The sequence below is a fragment of the Pongo abelii genome, chromosome 8 (genome assembly GCF_028885655.2).
Source record: "Pongo abelii isolate AG06213 chromosome 8, NHGRI_mPonAbe1-v2.0_pri, whole genome shotgun sequence".
Taxonomy (NCBI): domain Eukaryota; kingdom Metazoa; phylum Chordata; class Mammalia; order Primates; family Hominidae; genus Pongo; species Pongo abelii.
This window is the reverse complement of record NC_071993.2, coordinates 12,482,045-12,505,203: the sequence shown is the minus strand read 5'-3', so window position 1 is coordinate 12,505,203 and position 23,159 is coordinate 12,482,045. Positions and strand designations below refer to the sequence as shown.

The 23,159-nt window shown below is 49.7% G+C and overlaps 1 protein-coding gene across 3 annotated transcripts in view; it reads right to left on the bottom strand.

The window, feature by feature from the left end:
* Positions 1–20,471, bottom strand: part of CAMK1D (calcium/calmodulin dependent protein kinase ID) — a 486,434-nt gene extending 465,963 nt beyond the window's left edge. For all 3 annotated transcript variants that reach the window (XM_054521920.2, XM_003780664.5, XM_054521919.2), the window contains exon 1: positions 20,045–20,471. In XM_054521920.2, the coding sequence (XP_054377895.1) occupies positions 20,045–20,136 (92 nt within the window). In that variant the 5' untranslated portion in view covers positions 20,137–20,471. The remainder of the gene's footprint in view (positions 1–20,044) is intronic.
* Positions 20,472–23,159: the final 2,688 nt, after the last annotated feature.

Genomic DNA, 23,159 nt, shown 5'->3' with positions numbered 1-23,159 from the left:
CCTGTAATCCCAGCACTTTGGGAGACAGAGGTGGACAGATCACGAGGTCAGGAGATTGAGATCATTCTGGCCAACATAGTGAAAACTCATCTCTACTAAAATACAAAAAATTAGCCGGGCTTGGTGGCGCATGCCTGTAGTCCCAGCTACTCGGGAGGCTGAGGCAGGAGAATCGCTTGAACCCGGGAGGCAGAGGTTGCAGTGAGCTCAGATCGTGCCATCGCGCCACTGCACTCCAGCCTGGGAAACAGAGTTAGACTCCGTCTCCAAAAAAAAATAAATAAATAAAGTCAATGCCCTTTCATTTAGTACCTGTAACACACGGCATGTGTTATAATCCCTTTTTTTTTTTTTTTTTTTTTTTTTTTGAGGCAGGGTTCTTACTCTGCCACCCAGGCTGGAGTGCAGTGGAGTGATTTGGGCCTCCCAAAGTGCTAGGATTACAGGTGTGAACCACTGTGCCCGGCCTACAATTCTTATTATTATTCTTGTTATTGCAACAAAACCTCACAACAAGCTGGAAAGGTAGGTACTCTTACCCCCACTTAAATGTGAGAGAAGAGAAACTCAGAAAGATGACGTAACTCACCCAAAGCTTCATAAGGTCCTGAATGACACAGTTAGGATTTGAACTTCATGAATCTAATCAAAGCCTATGCTCCTTTCCTTCCACTTATCCATTCATTTACCCAACAAACTTTTTTTTTTAAATAGGGTCTTGCTGTTTGACCCAGGCTACAGTATAGCAGTGCCATCATGGCTCACTATAGCCTGGAACTGTGCCATCTCCCAGGAGCCTGGAACTCCTGGCCTCAAGTGAACCTCCTGCTTCAGCCTCCCAAGTAGCTGGGAGTACAGGCATGAGCCACTGTGCCCGGACAACAAACTATTTTATTTTAGTTTACTTACCTTTATTTATTTATTTATTTTTATTTTTATTTCTATTTTTTAGACAGAGTCTTGCTGTGTTGCCCAGGCTGGAGAGCTGTGGTGCAATCTTGCTCACTGCAACTTCTGCCTCCCGGGCTCAAGCAATCATCCCACCTCAGCCTCCGAGTAGCTGGGATTACAGGCATCTGTGACTATGCTTAGCTAATTTTTGTATTTTCAGTAGAGACAGGGTTTCACCATGCTGGCCAGGCTGGTCTTGAACTCCTGACCTCAAGTGATTGTCCTGCCTTGGCTTCCCAGGTAGCTGGGATTATAGGCGTGAGCCACCGCGCCTAGACACAAACATTTATTAAACACAAAGGTGCCCACCTGAGCGAGGCGCTGCCTGTGTGTGCAGCCTGCTCTGCTGGGGCCTGGGAAAGCCTCTACACGGCCAACGCACAGGATAATCTTAAGTCAGGTCTTTGCAGCAAGACCCTGTGGGGATCAGAGGTGCCTGTTCTCTGCTCTCCGCTTCCTGAATTGGTTCCCTGTCACCTACTTAGGGAGACACGGCCTGGATCCCCAGCAGGCAGGGAGAAGACAAGCAGAGGGGCAGGGGCACCAACTGCCCACAGCTCCCAACTCCCGGGAGCCAGACACATCCTCAAGAGCTCCTTTTACACCTACAAAGCGAGTGACAAAGCAATGGAGACATAATGGCCGAGGCCGCCCAACCTCCAGTACAGACTGTGTCTTCTCTGGTAACTGCCACTACGCTGGTGCCCTGTCGTGACGCTTCCTAATGGTCACAGTTCACATCCTTACAGATAACACAACAGGAAGATGACTTCACCAAAGCCCAAGGCCTGGGGGTGATGGAGATGAACTGTGGGATCCGGGCAGGTCACGTCATCTCAATGCACCTGTTTCATAGCCTGTAAAATGAGAGAGCCAGTCTAGCTCATCATCATCTAAGTTGCAAAGAGCTCACCTTCTTTTTTTTTTTTTTTTAAACACAGTCTTGCTCTGTTGTCCAGGCTGGAGTGCAGTGGTGTGATCTCAGCTCACTGCAACCTCTGCCTCCTGGGTTCAAGCAATTCTCCTGCGTCAACCTCCCGAGTAGCTGGGACTACAGGCGCCCACCACCACGCCCGGCTAATTTTTTGTATTTTTAGTAGAGATGGGGTTTCACCGTGTTATCCAGGATGGTCTCGATCTCCTGACCTCGTGATCCGCCCACCTCAGCCTCCCAAAGTGCTGGGATTACAGGTGTGAGCCACTGCGCCTGGCCAAAGACCTCACCTTCTAAGCCAGGGGTCCACAGCCCCCAGGCCATGGGACCAGTACCAATCCATGGCCTGCTAGTAACTGGGCAGCAAAACAGGAGGTGAGCAGCCAGCAACCAAGCAAAGCTTCATCAGTATATACAGACACCCCCATCACTTGCAGTACTGCCTGAGCTCCACCTCCCGTTCAATCAGCGGTGGCATTAGACTCTCATCAGAACAGAAGCCCTGTTGTGAACTGCACGCGCCAGGGATCTAGGTTGTGTGCTCCTTATGAGAATCTAATGCCTGACAAGCCCTCACTGTCTCCCATCACCCCCAGGTGGGTTGCAGGAAAACAAGCACAGGGCATCCCACTGATTCTACATTATGGTGAGTTGTAGACTTATTTCATTATCTTTTACAAGGTAATAATAATAGGAATAAAGTGCACAATAAACATAATGTGCTTGAATTATCCCGAAACCATCCCCCCGCCCCTGGTCCATGGAAAAACTGTCTTCCGCGAAACTGATCCCTGGTGCCAAAAAGATTGAGGACCACTGATCTAACCTCAAGAATTTCCAAAGACTGTGTTCTGAAGAGGGGTTGGCTTCAAGGTTTAGGGCATCTGCAGCTTAGCAGAAAGCAGGACTGTGCGTGTAACAGTGTTTATTTTATGTCATGAAGCAACAGAGAAGCTGGCTTCCTGTGTCTTACTCTAAGCAGGGAGAGTCAGCCACACTTGGATATGAATATTTTTTATCCCCTTTTTCTCACAAGTATAATTAGCTCTCTGGAAGTCTGTGGCGTCGGGTCTCATCTTGGCGACAGGATCTGTCCCGCTGCTGATTCTGGGGATGTGTTTAGAAGCGGTCGTGAGGATAGAGATGGGGACCATGACAATAAGCCAAGCAAGGCCATCACCACCACCATCACTGCCAAGCTACACAAAGTACTGACACACTTCAAGTCTGACACCCACTGTGCTCACGAAGACTCTATCTTATAGGGGATAAAGCCGCCCCTATATCCACAGCCAGTGCACAGTGACTCAGGCACACCACCTGGTAAAATATTGAAATACCTCCAATGAGTCTAGAACCACAGCCCCACCTCCACAGGTCCAGCCCCACCACTAATCTCTGGGGTCTCTCCCTAGATCTGCCACCCACCCCGCAGAATGACTGACTGCCCAGGATCCGTCCAGCCAATGACTGACTCTTTTTTTTTTAAGACAGAGTCTCGCTCTGTCACCCAGGCTGGAGTGCAGTCACGCAATCTCAGCTCACTGCAACCCCCACCTCCCGGGTTCAAGCGATTCTCCTGCCTCAACCTCCTGAGTAGCCAGGATTACAAGCATGTGCTACCAGGTCTGGCTAATTTTTTTTTTTTTTTTATTTTTAGTAGACATGGGGTTTCACTATGTTGGCCAGGCTCGTCTCAAACTCCTGTCCTCAAGTGATTCACCCACCTTGGCCTGCCAAAGTGCTAGGATTACAGGTGTGAGCCACTGAGCCCAGCCCAACAACTGATTCTTATTGTCTTCTTTATATTCTTCCATATTTTTCAAATTCTCTACAAGGATGACATGTTGCTGCTCTAATTTTAAGTTTTTCTTAGGGTGCCATCACTTAAAAACCATAAATGAAAACAACACAACAACAGTGAAAGAGAGTCAGAGAAAACAGACTATGAAACTTTGGGGTTTGTGTTGATAACTTTCAGATTCAAGATCAACGTATGACCCAACTTCTACAGGAAGCCTGCCCAAAAGATAACAGCTAGGTTTCAAGAGGTGAATGTGACACTGACACTGAGGAGAAGGAAACGTTTTTTTTTTTTGAGACGGAGTCTCATTCTGTCGCCCAGACTGGAGTGCAGGGGTGCGATCTCTGCTCACTGCAGCCTCCGGCTCCCAGGTTCCAGGGATTCTCCCACCTCAGCCTCCCAAATAGCTGGGATTACAGGCGTGTGCCACCACGCCCAGCTAATTTTTTTGTATTTTTTAGCAGAGGCAGGGTTTCACCATGTTGGCCAGACTGGTCTAGAACTCCTGACTTCAACTGATTGGTCCACCTCAGCCTCCCAAAGTGCTGGGATTACAGGCATGAGCCACCCCAGCCAGCAGAAAAGGAAACATTTTTAAAGCTATAATCTTTAGGCCGGGCGTGGTGGCTTACGCCTGTAATCCCAGCACTTTGGGAGGCCGAGGCAGGCAGATCACGAGGTCAGCAGATAGAGACCATCCTTGCTAACACGGTGAAACCCTGTCTCTACTAAAAATATAAAAAATTAGCCAGGCATGGGGGCGGGCGCCTGTAGTCCCAGCTACTCGGGAGGCTGAGGCAGGAGAATGGCGTGAACCCGGGAGGCGGAGCTTGCAGTGAGCCGAGATTGCACCACTGCACTCCAGCCTGGGCAACAGAGCGAGACACTGTATCAAAACTAAAACAAAAACAAAAAAAGCTATAATCTTTGCAACATCATAATTGCGCATGTATGTATTAATGTGAGGCCTTTACTAAATATATACCAAGCATCACACATTCTTATCTCATTTGGGACCTATAAAAAGTCCATAACGTAAGCAGGTGTCATTATCCCCATTTGACAAACAAGGTCATCAGGACTCAGAGAGAATAGGCCGGCTCGGTGGCTCACACCTATAATCCCAGAACTTTGGGAAGCTGAGGTGGGTGGATCATTTGAGGTCAGGAATTCAAGACCAGCCCCGCCAACATGATGAAACCCTGTCTCTACTGAACATACAAAATTAGCCCGGCGTGGTGGTGTATACCTGTAATCCCAGCTACTCAGGAGGCTGAGGCAGGAGAATCGCTTGAACCTGGGAGGCAGAGGTTCCAGAGAGTCAAGATCGCACCACTGAACTCCAGCCTGCGTGACAGTGATACTCCACCTCAAAAAAAAAAAGACTCAGAGAGCATAAAACCAAGATTCCATAGTACTTCACTGGCAGAGCTGGGACTCAAACCCAGACCTCCTCTTCCTTCAGTGGTATGCCACAGCCACCTTCCAGCGACTCCTAAAAGTCTAAGTCAGGAATTTCGCAAGTAGGTTGTTAAAACATGGGGAGCTTGAAATCAGACCAGGTGGAGTATTCACACCACGGCAATCAGCAAGAGCTACAAACCAGAACCGCCGTCCCACCAAGGCCAGTTTATCAGCACACAACTGACTCCAATGGCCACCTTCTCTTCCCATACCATAACACATGCATGCACAGAGGCTGAGGTTTTACTTTTTTTTAATCAGTCAGTACTTCTCTATCCCATCAGCTCCACTAACCAGCTTGTTAGCAGCCTGATAAAAAGAGAATGATGGCCAGGCGTGGTGGCTCAGGCCTGTAATTCTAGTACTTTGGGAGGCCGAGGTGGGCGGATCACCTGATGTCAGAAGTTCAAGACCAGCCTGGCTAACATGATGAAACCCCATCTCTACTAAAAATACAAAAAATTAGCCAGGTGTGGTGGTGCATGCCTGTAATCCCAGCTACTCGGGGGGCTGAGGCAGGAGAATTGCTTGAACCCAGAAGGTGGAGGTTGCAGTAAGCCAACATCCCACCACTGCACTCCAGCCTGGGCAACCGAGCGAGACTCCATCTCAAAAAAAAAAGAGAACAGGCATTGGAGTCAAGAGACTCCTAACCTTCCACATGCCTCTTAGCAACGTCTTCACCTGAGTCATTTCACTTATCTGACCCTCCATGTCCTTGTCTGTTAAATGAGGTCAGCAATTGCTGCTCACTCACTAAGAGTCAGAAGGAATCATGGATGCAGAAACCACACTGCAAACCGTAAAACGCCAAGCAGCTGTGGAAAACAGTATGGCAGTTCCTCAAAAAATAAAGCACAGAATGACCATCCGATACAGCAATTCCACTTCCGGCTATACACCCAAAAGAACTGGAGGCACGGGCTCAGACATTTGTACACCCATGTTCACAGCAGTACAATTCACAACAGCCAAGAGGTGGAAGCAACCTGTGTCCATTAACACACAAATGCATAAACAAAAATTAGCCGGGTGTGGTGGCACACACCTGTGATCCCATCTACAGGGGAATCACTTGAACCTGGGAGGTGGAGGCTGCAGTGAGCTGAGATCATGCCACTGCACTCCAGCCTGGGCGACAAAGCGAAACTCTGTTTTAGGGAAAAAAAAAAAAAAACCCTTAGGAAACAAAAACTGTGTCTGAACTGAACATACACAGCCTTTTTTGTCAGTATCCTCTAAAGAATACAGTATAACAACTATTTACATAACATTTACATTGTATTGGGTATTACAAGTAATCTAGAAATGATTTAAAGTACATGAGAGAGGAGGCCAAGGAGGGCAGATCACCAGAGGTCAGGAGTTTGAGACCAGCCTGGCCAACGTGGTGAAACCCCATCTGTACTAAAAATACAAAAATTAGCTAGGCATGGTGGTGGGCACCTGTAATCCCAGCTACTTGGAAGGTTGAGGCAGGAGACTTGCTGGAACCTGGGAGGAGGGAGGTAGCAGTGAGCCGAGACTGTACCACTGCACTCCAGCCAGGGCAACAGAGCAAGACTCCATCTCAAAAACAAAACAAAACAAACAAACAAAAAAAAACAGGCCGGGTGCGGTGGTTCACACCTGTAATCCCAGCACTTTTCGAGGCCAAGGCGGGCAGATCACATGAGATCAAGAGTTCGAGACCAGCCTGACCAATATGGGAAACCCTGTCTTCACTAAAAATACAAAAATTAGCTGGGTGTGCTGGCGTGCACCTGTAGTCCCAGCTACTTGGGAGGCTGAGATAGGAGAATTGCTTGTACCCAGGAGGAAGAGGCTGCAGTGAGCCAAGATCGCACCACTGCACTCTAGCCTCCGTAACAGAGTGAGACCCTATCTCAAAAAAAAAAAAAAAAAAGGCCGGGCATCGTGGCTCATGCCTGTAATCCCAACAATTTGGGAGGCTGAGGCAGGTGGATCACAAAGTCAGAGATTGAGACCATCCTGGCTAAAACAGTGAAACCCCGTCTCTGCTAAAAAGACAAAAAATCAGCCGGGCGTGGTGGCAGGCGCCTGCAGTCACAGCACTTTGGGAGGCTGAGGTGGGCAGATCACAAGGTCAGGAGATCAAGACTATCCTGGCTAACATGGTGAAACCCCGTCTCTACTAAAAATAAATAAATAAATAAAAAATAAAAAATTAGCCGGGCGTGCTGTCGGGCGCCTCTAGTCCCAGCTACTCGGAAGGCTGAGGCAGGAGAATGGCGTGAACCCGGGAGGCGGAGCTTGCAGTGAGCCGAGATCGCGCCACTGCACTCCAGCCTGGGCGACGGGGCGAGACCCCATCTCAAACAAAAAAACCAAAAAAACAAAAAAACAAAAAGTACATAGGAGGATGTGCAAAATTTATATGCAAATACTGCACCATTTTATATCAGACACTAGAGCATCCTAAAATTTTGTTATCCGCGGCAGGGGGATTCTGGAACCAGTCCCCTGCAGATACCAAGGGATGACTGTATCACATGATTTTACTTCTACGTGGTACCTAAAGTTGCCAAATTCATTGAGACAGATGGTGGAATGGTGTGTATCAGAAGGTCAGGGAGGAGGGAATGGGGAGCTAGTGTTTCATCGGTGGAGTGGAGGTTCAATGTGGGAAGATGAAAGAGTTCTGGAGATGGATGGTGATGATGGTTGGACAATGCTGTAATGTACTTAAAGCCACAGAACTGCACACTTCAAAATGGTTATGATGGCAAGTTTTATACTATGTATTTTTTAACCACAATTTTTTTTTTGTCTTTTGTTTTAAGGAGCGGAGAGTTTAATAGGCAAGAAAGAAGGGGGAAGAAAGAAAGAAAGAAGCTTCCCTGTACACAGACAGGGGAGGGGGAGGCTCCAAAGCCAGGAGATGGAACCCCACACTTAATATCAGCCAGCTATATTCAATGGCTGGAGGAGGCGTTTAACTATAATTTTTAAAAAACAGACAAATAGGCCAGGAGCAGTGGCTCACGCCTGTAATCCAAGCACTATGGGAGGCCAAGACAGGTGGGTCATTTGAGGTCAGGAGATTGAGACCGGCCTGGCCAACATGGTGAAACCTCGTCTCTACTAAAAATACAAAAATTAGCCAGGCGTGGTGGTGGGCGCCTGTAATCCCAGCTACTCGGGAGGCTGAGGCAGGAGAATCACTGGAACCCAGGAGGAAGAGGTTTCCGTGAGCAGAGATTGCGCCACTGCACTCCAGCCTGGGTGACAAAGCGAGACTCCATCTCAATAAAAAAAAAAAAAAAAAGGCCAGGCGCAGTGGCTCATGCCTGTAATCCCAGCACTTTGGGAGGCCAAGGCAGGCAGATCATAAGGTCAGGAGATCGAGACCATCCTGGCCAACATGGTAAAACCCCATCTCTACTAAAAGTACAAAAATTAGCTGGGTGTGGTGGTGCATGCCTGTAATCCCATATACTCGGGAGGCTGAGGCACGAGAGTAGCTTGAACCTGGGAGGCGGAGATTGCAGTGAGCCAAGATCGCACCACTGCACTCCTGCCTGGATGACAGAGCAAGACTCCATCTCAAAAAAAAAAAAAAAAAAAAAAACAGTCAAATAGGAAGTCTTGTTATTATATCGAATATTATATCCATTTGCCAAAGAAGCTGAAAGCGCCACAGAAAGCCAACATTGTTTGTCCATCACTACTAGGGCCCCAAACTCCATTTTTACTGACCATGCTAACACACACCCAAAAAATCCAAGGAGCATAATTCTTGTACGTTATTGCCACATACAGGCTGTCCCCAACTTATATGCAAAGTCTGTTCCAAGAGATCATTGAAAGCTTGTTGTTGCTGTTGTTGTTTTGAGGCATATTTTCTTACAGAAGTGGAATTTTTCCTGGTGACATGGACACTATTCCGACCCAAAGAAGCCCTGGCGTCCATGGCAGAGCTGTGATGGTACCTGCAGTCCTGGCCTGGCCCTGGAGAAAGAAAGATCGGAGAGGCAGCGACACAGCAGCCTCCCTTTCCAGAGCCCAGGACAGTTTAGGGCCCAATTTGGCAATAGTTGATGTAGGTTGGCTTGCGGGTCCTTTTCCCCAAAGCCTCAATGCATCATTCCCACCTTGCTTCACTCAGCCCCCAACTCCCCAGTTTGCGACCCATTTGAGCCTCCCAGGACGAAATTACTTCTTCTTCCTTCTGCCTGACATTCAAATGCTAATCAAGTATTGAGAAAAAGTTATTTCCTTAAAATCACTTGCATAGTAAATGACTGGCAGCCTCTCAACCTATTTTGAGGTATTTATATCTTCTCAAGTTTTAAGGCAAATTTGAAGCAGTCTTTTTTCAAGGTTAAGGAAGTATTAGCCCATAAATGGGAGGGTATTTGGGGGCCTGCTGGTCACTCCAATACCTCCTGGCTTGGTATAGCTTCTCTTCTCTCCATCCACAAATTTTTCAAAGCTACAAAGGTCTAGGGTTTTTCTTTTTCACAACACTTTGGGCCTTGTACGAAGGGACAGGGTTGTGTGGGGAGGCAGGCAAGACTGTCACTTGAACATCAGAAACTGTCTGAGGTTTTATTTAATACGATACCTTTAGGATTCCATTTACCGCACCAAATCCAATTTATTGTAAAACCAATTTCAGTGATCTGTGTTGTGGTCATGAAAGACAGAGAAAGGTCCTCTCAACAACTAGAAATATTGACTACTTTCAGCTGGCGGAGCTTTCTCTTCCTCTGCTCAGCCTGTGATAGAGGCACCAGTAAATCAAGATCCCGGACGTTGTCTGGCTACCACAGGGACTAATTTGGACAGGTCAAGAGGAGAAATCATGGCTGATTTGGAAATTAGCTCCCCAAGTGTTAACGCTAACATCCTGTAACCTGGGACATTTAAAGCTTTTGAGATCTTCTCCAAATTCCCATGCAAAAAGCCCCCAAAAGGGTATTTTAAATAAATGGTTACATATGCTTATGGGGTATATACATATGCATGCTGCCATTTTTAAATACTCTAGCATTAAAATAAATTCAGTACCTATAGGTTTTAAGCTACGAAACTCCATGATAGTTAGACACTGTAAGTTCCTTGAGTCATCAAATCAAAACATGAGTTTCAATAAGAAACAAAGCAGAAAGACAAGCAATTTTCCAAAAAGAAAAGCATGTTGAATCAAAGAAAAGCCACGGGCTGCCTGCAGACCTCTGTGCAGTGAGAAGCGACTCTTGCCCAGGCTGATGGAGAGAGGGACAGATTTTTTTAAAACCAGCTAAGGGTGCAGGGAGAGGTGCAGAGAAAAAAAAAGCCGAGAAGCTACCCAGGGGGAGGGCTGAGCCTGGGACACACAGCTAACTAGGTCACTCCAGCACCGGAGCTGGGCCAGAGGACGTTTCAGGCAGTCTTTTGCTTAATGCTAGCATTACATGAACTAATCACCCCTGTTGGGAGCAAATGTTGAATGGCTCAGCGGGCCTTCTAAATCTGTGGAAATGGCCTCTGAGGGGAAGGGACAAATGATAGAGAGCGGGCATTGACTGTGCACACACCCACGTGCCGCACACAGCTCTCAGTGGTTTGCGTGCACCCTCATTTCATCTTCACCACAAGCCTCACATTATGTCCAAGTGTTATCCTCTTTTACAGATGAGGACATGAGGCTCAGAGCGGTAAAATAATTGGCCCAAAGCCATACAGCTAGGAAGCTGTGGACCCAGGATTTCCACCCATATCTATGTAACCTCCGAGCCTATGTTCTTAGCTACTCACTGTACCAGGAAGAACAACTGTGGATTGTTCTTCCCTGGCTGACTGAAGAATTGTTTATGATTTCTGAAACCATAAATTTTGGGGGAGGTTAAATATGCACCATCCTGCCTATCTGCAACGAGAGCTTCCAAAAAATCAATTTCCAACAGATACTGACATGTTCTTCCCCACCGGAACCAGACCCAAAAGTCCAAGGGAAGTCAACCTCAGCTGCTGGAGGTAACTACAGCTTGATGACAGTTACTGCATATTCAATCCCAGTTATGTGCCAGGTACCTCACATATGTCACTGAATCCTTACAACAATCCCATGAGGCAGCAATTCCTCTCTCCCTCTTAAACTCAGAGAGATTAAGGAATCTATCCAGAGGCATTCAACTATGAGAGCCTGCACCAGAACGATCTTTCTGTTATGTTACATTGCCTCCCTACCTGTCCTCAGCAAATACACCCTATCAAAGGCTTGCTCTCAAGGTTCAGCGTTCACCAGGAGACAGAAGCCATTTCTTTTTTCTTTTATTTTTTGAGACAGAGTCTCACTCTGTCGCCCAGGCTGGAGTGCAGTGGCACAATCTCCATCCACTGCAACCTGCGCCTCCCGGGCTCAAGCGTTTCTCATACCTCAGCCTCCCGAGTAGCTGGGATTACAGGCATGCAACACCATGCCGGCTAATTTTGGTGTTTTTAGTAGAGACAGGGTTTTACCATGTTGGCCAGGTCTTGAACTCCTAACCTCAGGTGATCCACTCGCCTCAGCCTCCCAAAGTGCTATGATTATAGGCATGAGCCACTGCACCTGGTCCCCCATCTCTTTTTTCTTTTCTTTCTCTATGGGGACACGGTCTCTCTCTGTCACCCAGGCTGGGGTGTAGTGGCACCATCATAGCTCACTGCAGCCTCAACCTCCCAGCCTCAAGTGATTCTTCTGCCTCAGTCTCCCAAAGAGCTGGGATTACAGTTGTGAGCCAGCACTCCAGGGTGGAATCTCTCCATTTCTAAGTCCTGCTGAAAGATTTGGAAAAACAGCACAAGACACAGAGAACAGATAGCTGAAGATATAAAATGAACTTGGTCTGTGGCGGAATGAACTTGACCTATGGCATGTATTTGGAGGTGACCTTTGATCTAACTGGAGCCTGAATAATCAATACACTGCATAATAAACCAAAAAAAAGAAAAGAAAATCAAGTGAGATCTAATAAAAAAACTACCCAAATGAAAAAGAGATCTCCCTCACCACAGAAAGTCAAAGGGGCATAGCCAATGTGAGCCAAGATCAGGCTGGAATCTATCCCAGAGTCCATGTGTCCTCCTGAACTAAATAAGCATGGAATTGACCATCTTGCATCAGGAAAATAACTTGGGTCCGCTGACTCGGGCACCAGCTTCATGGCGGCCGCCCATAAGCAGTTCTTTCATTAATTAAAGAAACATAATGGCCGAGCGCAGTGGCTCATGCCTGTAATCCCACCACTTTGTGAGGCTGAGGTGAGCAGATCACTTGGCGTCAGAAGTTCTAGACCAGCCTGGGCAACATGTTGAAACATCATCTCTACCAAAAATACAAAAATTAGCCAAGTGTGGTAGTATGCGCCTGTAGTCCCACCTACTCGGGAAGCTGAGGCAGGAGACTCGCTTGAACCCGGGAGGCGGAGGTTGCAGTGAGCCAAGATCACGCCACTGCACTCCAGGCTGGGTGACAGAGTGAGACTCCGTCTCAAAAAAAAAAAAAAAAAAAAGCAAACACCTGTAATCCCAGCTACTCAGGAGGCTGAGGCAGGAGAATCGCTTGAACTCAGGTGACAGAGGTTGCAGTGAGCCGAGACTGCACCACTGCACTCCAGCCTGGGCGACAGAGCAAGACTCTGTCTCAAAAAATAAACTAAAAATTTAAAAAGTAAAAAAAGGAAACATATCCCCGGTGGGCAAGTTGACCAGTAATGTGACAACTCTCCGCTGGACCCATGCCTAAGCCCTCCCAGAGGAGGGAGGAGGAGAAGCAGGAGAGAGATTGAAGGGGATTTAAGGAGATTTATTTGGGGAAAGGAAAGATTAAAGAGATTTACAGAGACCCAGCCAAAGGAAAACTCAACAAGTTAACCCTTGAAATCCTCCCCTGAGAGCACACAAATGTCCACCTGGCACCAGCCAAACCTAAGTACTGTCCATTCAGTGGCCAAGTTCGAACCAGAAATTTGTACTTGAGACACAGTCATCATTAGCTTCTCTGGGAACAAGCTCTACCCAAACTCCCATTTCCCAAATCTCATTTTACTAATCAATAAGGACACTGAAGTTTGTTATCTTTACCTTTTTTTTTTTTTTTTTTGAAATGGAGTCTCACTGTGTCACCCAGGCTGGAGTGCAGTGGCGCAATCTCAGCTCACTGCAATCTCCACCTCCGGTGTTCTAGCGATTCTCCTGCCTCAGCCTCCCAAGTAGCTGGGACTACAGGTGCACAGCACCACACTCAGCTAATTTTCTGTATTTTTAGTAGAGACGAGGTTTCACCATGTTGGCCAGGCTGGTCTTGAACTCCTGACCTCAAAAGAGGAGGTACCTCAAAGTCCCTCTGAGAATTTCACTTTCAAATTCAGAAATCCCTCCCCAGGGGAGCCCAGAAGCCCAAGGCTGTGAGCTTGCCCCTATAAACTGTTTCCAGAGCCTCCCAGCACATGGGCACCCATAATGTGCAGACAGAGCAGGTGCTCCGAGAATTCTTGGGGAAACTGAACAAAACCACCAAATGAACTGTTCTTCCAACCCCAGGTCCTTGGGGAATCTCACACCCCACATCCAGTCCACCAGCAATTCCTACCAGCTCCACCTTTAAAACACATCCGGAATTCGGCCAGGCAAGGTGGCTCACACCCATAATCCCAGCACTTTCGGAGGCAGGGGCGGGGAGTTTTTTTTTTTGTTTTTTTTTTTTTGAGACAGAGTCTCACTCTGTCGCCCAGGCTGGAGTGCAGTGGTGCAATCTCGGCTCACTGCAAAATTCCAGGCAGGCTCCCACATCAGTCACTTGCCCTTGTGGCCGCCCTCTGACCGGAAGAGTCTATGTTCAGACAGCCCCATGGCTCGTTCCAGGTCTGCATTCAAGCGTCACCTCAAGCTGCCATCACCCCACCCCACACATCCCCTTTGGTTCTTGGTTCCTGCCTAACCTGCAGCTTCTATCATGCTGTTCCTTTCCCTTCTTTGCCCCTTGTATTTTCTGTGGCTCCAGGAGAGAAGGCAATCTCATCTGCTCATTGCCGTCTCCTCGGTGCCTAGAATATAGCAGGTGTTCAACCGATATTTTTAAATGTATGAGAGGCTGAATTTGTATCACGCCTCAAAACAAGGGGACTGGGGAATCCAAACATCTAAGGAAGACTGCAGCGGGGATACCCTCGGGGAGAAGTCTAGGGGCTTCCCACCCCTCCTTTTTTCTCGGTAATGTTCTTCCTAATGCTTCTCACGGACTCTCAAATTCTGAGTAACCCCAGAAAAACGACTATGAAATTCACCAAACCACCTTGAGTGTCTGTGCATTCTCTCCCCCACCACACACACACATACACACACATGCACACGCACACATACACACACATACACACACAAACACATACACACCAAAAAAGAAAAGTTGAGTCTGTTTTCCATCTGGACTTTCAGACAAACCAATCATCTGTGTCCTTAATAGATGTATTCATTGGGCAATTTCAGAATAAGTAGCGTAGTATGAGATGAGTGGGAAAAGACGGTGCTTGACCCATGGAAGTTTCTATTTATAGTCTTCCTAAAGCAGCACCCAGCAGGCACTCATTTAATGAAAAAGGAGACACACTGCTATTGACACGAAGTGGTATCAGGGTGCTTGTCCTGAGCTCTTATTGTGCTACTAGTACAGTCACAAAAATGTCCCTCCAGAGCCAAGTGCAGTGGCCCGTGCCTGTCATCCCAGCACTTTGGGAGGCCAAAGTGGAAGGATCACTTGAGGCCAGGAGTTTGAGACCAGCCTGGGCAACACAGCAAAACTGTCTCTACAAAAAATTAAAAAATTAGCCAGGCATGGTGGTGCACACCTGTAGTCCTAGCTACTCGGGAGGTTCAGGAAGGAGAATCACTTGAGCCCAGGAGTTTGAGGCTGCAGTGAGCTATGATCGCACCACTGCACTCCAGCCTGGGTGACAGAGCAAGGCTCTGTCTCAAAAAAAAAAAAAAAAAAAATTTCCTCCAAACAGAAATGAGCTGCACCTAGCCACACAAGGAAAGCCCCTCGGGAACAAAAGCAAGTGCCCTCCTTACACAGGGAGCCACAAAATCTTAGGGTTGCAAGGGTACTTGAAAATTTTCTCATCGGGCAGGCATGGTGGCTCACGTCTGTAATCCCAGCACTTTGGGAGGCCGAGGCAGGCCGATCACGAGGTCAGGAGATCGAGACCGTCTTGGCCAAAATGGTGAAATCCCGTCTCTACTAAAAAATACAAAAAATTAGCCGAGTACGGTGGTGTTACTTGGGAGGCTGAGGCAGGGGAATTGCTTGAACCCAGGAGGTGGAGGTTGTGGTGAGTTGAGATCGCGACACTGCACTCCAGCCTGGTGACAGAGCAAGACTCTGTCTCAAAAAAAAAAAAAAAAAGAAAAGAAAATTATCTCATTTTCCCTGTTCCCCACCCCCAGCCTGCCTTGGTTTTATAAATGAAGAAACTGAGACAGGAAGAAAGTAATGTTGGTCAATGTCCAAGCAGCCCACAGGCCACAAAACTCCTCATGGCTGAACCAGATCTAAAACCCAGTCTCAAATCCTCCACGATGCCTTGTCCAGCCATCTACAGACAGGAACAACTTCAACTTCAAATGCTCAGTCTACACGAAAAACATGCGTTCACACCCCGTGGAGATGAAGATCCATTTTCTAGGGCACGCCATGTTCTGTACTCCAGGGGAAATGAGGTTTGTTGGGAGACTCATTCTGCAACGTGCCAAGTACCCAGGCCTTTCCATTCACATGCATTTCACAGCCTGGAAATTGCAGAAGTGACTTCTATGAGTCTGGGGTGCTTCCTAGACACCACACCGAAGCCTTCCTCCCATCCATATACTTCTCTGAATAGTATTTTAGGGGTTTTTTTTATTTTTTGCTTCAGTAGTCACTGAAAGATAGCTACAATAGAGACGGCCTGAACAGCCTTGGCAAATACACCAACAGAAATGTGTACCCCTCCTAATTTGCCATTACATAACATTTATTTGCTCTCATAGTGTGCCAAGGATCTGAAAACATGTTGATTAATAGACAATAATTAAATCTCACCACCTTATTCAGAGATATGGTTATGTTCTGGGATTCCCTTTTGTAGGAGGCTGCACTGAAGCGCACAGGTTGAAAGGTTTCTCCCTGAGACCTGACTCACAGGTGCATCAGACAACCCAGGCCAGAGCACAAAGCCCAGTCCTTTCTCTTATGCTGCTCTTTGCTTCCTCAATCTCATTTTCCATCCTCCTGGGCCAACCTTCACTCCCATTCGGCCCCCACTCTCCAGCAAGGTCCCTCTAACCATACAGTCTAACCGCCTTGACCCCTTAGCTTCCAACAGTAAATGCTCGGCTCCATGAGGTGAGATACCTGGATAAGGCAGTGGATATCAGATTACAAAGTCTGGCAAAGTGAGCGCTCCTCCAGCCTTTGCAATGCTTTATTTTAAATGCATGTGAACCCTGTGAGCTGACAGCCCTGCTTCTTGCAAGGCTTTCCTGCCTTCTTATCTTAAAGACGTAGGGAGACAGTGGGGCCAACAAAGTGATTGGGACTGCGGCATACTTTGGAAATGAATGCCAGTGGTTAATTGTTGATGCCTTTCATTTGTGTTAGAGTTCATTCAAAACAAGAGAAGGGCCCAGACTCAAAATCCACATTGAAGGGACCAGAAGTCAACTCCACATTAAGACTCAGGCCAGAGTCACCGGTCGTGGCCCAGGGTGGAGCAGGCATCTTGAACTGGGGACCACTTCTAGAAAGTACACACAGGCGGCTGGGCGCGGTAGCTCACACCTGTAATCCCAGCACTTTGGGAGGCCGAGGAGGGCGGATCATGAGGTCAGGAGATAGAGACCATCCTGGCTAATACGGTGAAACCCCGTCTCTACTAAAAATACAAAAAAAATTAGCCAGGCGTGGTGGCGGGCGTCTGTAGTCCCAGTTACTCGGGAGGCTGAGGCAGGAGAATGGCGTGAACCCGAGAGGCAGAGCTTGCAGTGAGCCGAGATTGCGCCACTGCACTCCAGCCTGGGCGACAGAGGAAGACTCCATCTCAAAAAAAAAAAAAAGAAAGTCCACAGAGGCAAAAGGACAACAACCCAAAAGCTCTGAAATGCTTCCAAGTTTAGATAACATTATGCTATCATTATTACCATCATTATGTTTTCTCATTTATTTATTTTATTTTTTTTTTTTGAGACCGAGTCTCGCTCCGTAGCCCAGGCTGGAGGGCAGTGGCGCAATCTCAACTCACTGAAATCTCTGCCTTCCCGGTTCAAGCGATTCTCCTGCCTCAGCCTCCCGAGTAGCTGGAATTATAGGCACACACCACCACACCCGGCTAATTTTTTTATTGTTAGTAGGGACAGGGTTTCACCATGTTGGCCAGGCTGGTCTCGAACTCCTGACTTAAGTGATCAGCTCGCCTCAGCCTCCCAAAGTGTTGGGATTACAGGTGTGAGCCACCACGCCCAGCCCATTATGTTTTTTTTTACATTAATATTAAAGTTCGTGTTCCAAATACTAAAGTTAAGTCAAATTATTGACTAAGCATTGGCCATTACAGTATCTACAAAGTGTGTCAACCCTGTATGGAATAATCAAAAGTTGATCTGCCTATCTGTGAATACCAGCTCCGCCACTTAATAGTTAGCTAAGGTTTGGCAGCTCACATAATATCTCTGCTGCCTTAGTTTTCTCATCTGCAAATTGGGTGTAATGGTAAATACCTACCTCATAAGGTTACTCTGAGATTTAAATGAATTAATGCACATAAGGCATGTAGAATAATACCTGATCCTGGGTATACATTTCAGAATACCACCTATGATTACCATGATTATTATGTGGAGTAAAAACATCTTGATCATCACACTGTTTCTATCATTCTTCTAGGTCCCCTGCCAGTGCTACAGTGGGACGCTCCTTTGCAAAGAATTCCATCCCAGGCAGAAGGCAATGCTTTAGGACCTTAAGAGAGACCCATTCCCAAAGCTCACAGGGAACATGGCTGGAGTCCAAGAGGCTGTTCTGCCAGAGATGCGCTCTGGCACCAGAAGGCAAATCCCCATTTTTCCCCAAGGTGGAAACCACCCGCAGTCATCTCCAAGCGGGAGCCACAGCTCGGAGGCTCAGCAGCCCCGCCACTGCAGAGGTGCAGCTGCAGGAGTCAGTTAGGGGACAGGGCATCAGTCACCCGGAGGCTACAGGCAGGAAGCCAGTGTGGGGGGCTCGGGTGGGAACAAGCCACGCACAGGAAAGCATTGACACAGGGTGGGTCCCCATGCTCTCCCACCCCCTCATCGACGGCCACAGCGCTGGTCCTGGATGACAAGCAAAGGCCATGCTTTCCTGTCTCTCAGTAACTTGAGCATCTCAGAATCACAACCCCAAACCGAATAAACCTCAGTGGCAATTTTCAAAAGTTTTGACCCAAACTAACCCCTTACCTGGCTGCACTGAGAGGCAACCCCAAACCCCTATTTATTAAAAAGCTACATCTTTTTCTATTTTCATTCCAACAAAGACAGCAAATAGGTGCCCTCCCTGAAAGGCAACAACCACAGCAGGGAGACCCCACTCTAGTCCTCAGCGTGCGCCTTCCCGGGAATCAGAAGCAGGACTGGGAACGCCACCCTCACAACTTCTCTCCGGGGGACCCCCTGCAGATCTGCGTGGGGGTGAGGGGAAATGACTGAACAGCAGCAGACCCCGAGCCTGGAGGTGAAGACAAGCTGTGTAATGTGGTGCTGGAAAAAACAAACCAAGCGCAAAAACAAGCACACAGAAAAAAAGGAGGAAGGAAAGAAAGGGCACCCAACAACGCACTGATTTATCCCACGAAATAGCTCCTCTTTCTCTTCCCAGCCTAATCAACACCTCCATGACCCCCTGCAAAATGGGCATTTCAGACTGCACACCTGTGCACGAATCCACATACACTGACAGATACTGATGCACAACAAATACTGATCGTATGAGGGACGAAAATAACTTGAACTTCAGACTCATTCGGCAGGTCCTGATTCTCTTTCACTATCAGCCTCCCCACCTATTCTGAGCCGCTCCAAAACAAAACAAACAAGACCCAACTCTGGGCAGAAAGGGAACAGCAGCTAAGCTGAGCAGCACATGCTTGGAGCGTTCCTGCCATCGACTTCGGATTATTTCTGCTTTCTTGAGACGCAGCCATCAGCATGGGACTCGATGCAGCCCGGAGAGCACCGCCCGCGCAGCGACGCGCACAGACCCTCCCTTGGAGACGCGCTCCCCGGCGCGTGCGGCCGAGCCCGCGTGAAATGCACAGACCCTCCGGTGAGGCTCTGCCCACGTGTGACCCTGAGCACTGCGAAGCCCTTCCCTTCCATCCTCGCGTGGCCACCCAAAGTCTTGCCTACACCTCGTACGTGCAGATGCCAATTCCATAGGAATACATGATGTAAGGACAGAAATGGGAACGACTGGAGGCTGATCTTCTCGTGACCACGTCTCGCCAACGCGGTGCGCCCATGCACACGGCGAGTAAACGCACACAGCCGGTAAACAGCCATCCCCACCATGCTCAGCCCACAGTCACGCGTGGGGAGAAGGCAGCGGAGAGGGTGGCGGTGGCAGGAGAAGTGGGAAGTCGCGCGCCCGCGTGGGCTGCTCCCTGACAGCCCGGCGCTGCCCCCTCCCCCTCCCGGGAACGGCGCCCACCCGGGGGTCGCAGGCCCACGCGTCGGGCGCGCTCGGGGGGGCTCCGCAGCGCCGAGAACGGGACAATGAGGACGCGGTGACAGGCTGGGTTCCTGCCGCGGTAGTGGCGGCGGCGGCAGCTGGAGCTGCCCATGCAGCCCCTGCCGCGGCCACCTCCACCCTCGCCTCCCCGGTCCCCACTTACGTTCCGAGGGTCTCCTTGAACTCGAAGATCTTCTTGATGTCTTCAGCTTGCTTTTTCCAGGAGGAGCTGCTCTCGCCGTTCTCCCGGGCCATGGCCGACGAGCGCGGCGCGGAGGAGCGGCCGGGGGCGCGCTGGGGAGGGGGCACCGGGGGCGCGGCGCGGGCGCAGGGGCGGCGGGGATGCCGGGCGGCTCGGGCTGCGGCGCAGCTTCCTCCTCTGCAGTTTCCTCTTTCGCTCTCGCCGCCGCCGCCGCGGTCCCTCCCTGGCTCTTATTTCTGCTGTTCTCGGGCACAGACTTCCTGCCGCCGCCGCGCGCCGGCTCCTTTGCCGCCGCCTGCCAGCCTCACTTTCTGCTACTTTCTTGCCTCCCTCCCGCTCCCTCCCTGCCGCCCGCCGCGCTCCCCCCCACCTCGCGCCTCCTCCCCCTCCTCCCCCTCCTCCCCCTCCCGCGGGCTCCCCGCCCTCCCCGTGCGCCCCGGCCGCTCCCCGCCTCCAGCGCGCCGCCTTCGGGGATGTCCCGCTCCCCTCCCAGGAGCGCCGGGCCACGGCCGTCGTGCCCCCTGGAGCCCCGGCGAGGGCGGGAGCGGGCCCCCGGCAGGTGCGGGGCGCACGCGGGAGAGCCCCAGCCCCTCCGAGAGCTGGAAACGGAGCCAAGTCTGGGGGCGCCGGGGCTTTCCCGTCTCCGGCGGGAGGGGGCGCCTCTGCGTGGCTCGGAAGCGCCGGGCGGGCGGGGGTGCGCGGCAGCCGGATGCGGGGCGCCGAGGGCGGGGCGCCTTCCCGCGCTGTGGCCGGTGGCCCGGGGGACCCGAGGGGCGCGGCGTGGGGTGGGGGGGGCCGGTTGTTATGGCGACGGGCGGCGGCGGCGGCGGCTGGGATGGAGGCGGCGGCGGGCGGGAGCTCATTCGCATTGCACCAAATCGGTTTCACGTCAGTTTCGGGACGCACCCGCGAGGAGCAAGCCGGGGAGCCTCTGGGCGGGCACGCGCAGGACGCGCCACCAGCTGCCTCGTGGTCCCTTTGCGAGCAAAACTCCCGGGGGTGTTTGGCAGCCGAACGGGCGCCCTGGTGCTGGGCTGGAGCGGCCGGCGGGCCTGGCCGGCCTGGCTGCCCTGGCTCACGCCTGGCCCCTTCTGGCATCTCCCTCTCTCCTCCCAGAGACTCAGTGAAAGAAGTGATCGTCTGCCCCGCAGTCCCCTCGGAGGAGGGGCCCACCCGCGGCTGGCTTAGTAGGGTGTCCGGGTGGCGGGGCAGGCACCTGCTTTCCTATGGACTGCCAAAACTAACCCAGAGAATTCCCTCCGGACTCCCATCTCCCAGCTGTACTTTGGCCTCCCCGCCCCGCTCCTGGTGTCCACCTGTCAGAGGGCAGCCCACGTGCTCCAGTTCCCTGGTCCCCAACCTGCAGGGGCGACCTCTTGATCGGAAAATTTTAGATTTCTTGGTATCAACACTTCCCCTCCCTCGGGGCCTCTCCTCGTAGTTGGGTAAACAGCTCTGTCTCTTGATTGGGGACACCTGTCCCATTTTCCCAGGACTGTTCCAATTTCACTATAAAAGGAAAAAAAAAATTCTGCTCCCTGAATAGGAAACTTCATCCAGCACCTTGTGCCTAGTTCTGACACTGGCTGGAGTGGAGGCAGCCCAGCTGCTCTCCCTCAGCCCCTACCCTGACCCTAAAGAGGTCAGACGACACCCTGGCATCCCCATTCCTGGGACCTCCATACTGGTTTCCATCTTTCAAAGACGGTTAGCTTAAGGTTTTCCAAACTGAAAAGAGCAAATAGAGGATTTACTTGCCGGTTAGATATAGAATAAATCCACAAACCCAATTTCCAAGAGGCATGGGTGAGAAGAATTACTAAGTAACTTCTCTTATACTTGAGGCACATTACCAGAGTTCAAGGCAAACAGCATCCCCTTCAATAAGAAACATATTTGAAAAACTATCATGTATTTCACTTGTGCCAAAGGTTAGATAATACAAACAATGGGAACCAGGGCGAAAGTCAACCAAGATCCCAACTGTCGCTTTCTCAGGCCCACGATCAGCATCTTCTTATCCTTTCTTTCTCCTTCCCTTCCTCCCACTGTGTTTCCTTCTCCTCTTTTCCTATCGGGTTCTCTCCTATGTTGCCCTTGCTGCCTGGCCTCAGGAACAGCCGCGGGAGTTCATGAAAACAATTCTCATTCTCAGCTTTTATCCCCACAGCTAAAGAAGTGCTGATTCTCTACTACCCGGCCATAAAAAAGAATGAAATCATGTCTTTTGCAGCAACGCAGTTGGAACTGAAGGCGATTATCTTAGTTGAAATAACTCAGAAACAGAAAGTCAAATACCACATGTTCTCACTTAAAAGTGAGAGCTAAGGCCAGGCGTGGTGGCTTACGCCTGTAATCCCAGCACTTTGGGAGGCCTAGGCCCGTGGATCACCTGAGGTCAGGAGTTCAAGACCAGCCTGGCCAACATGGTGAAACTCTATTAAAAATAAAAATTAGCCGGGCATGGTGGCACATGCCTGTAATCCCAGCTATTCAGGAGGCTGAGGCAGGAGAATCGCTGTAACCTAGGAGGTTGCAGTGAGCCGAGATTGCACCATTGCACTCCAGCCTGGCGACAGAGCAAGACTCCATCTCAAAAAAAAAAGAAGAAGAAGAAGAAGTGGGAGCTAAATAATGTGTACATGTGGACAGAGAGTGTGGAATAATGACATTGGAGTGGGGTAGGGGAAGGGATGAGAAATTAACTAATGGGCACGATGTGCCCTTTTCTGTTGATGGTTAAGCTAAAAGCCCAGACCTCACCACTACGCAGTATATCCATGTAACAAAACCGCACTTGTACCCCTAAATCTATAATAATAATCATTAGAAAAAAAAAAAAGAAGGCAATTTTACAGGAACAGTAAAGATGAAGGGAAAGCAAATGAGAAGTTCCACGTGGCTCTGTGGCCGTGACTTTTCCTACCAGGCTATAAGCTCCTTGAGAGCAAGGCACCTGTTAACTTTCTCGCCAGTGTTTCCCAGCACCTGACACGGTAACCTACCCATGCTGACTGATCTGTAAATGTGTGTCGAATGGATAAAGAAATGAAATTGAGGCCGGGAGCAGCAGCTC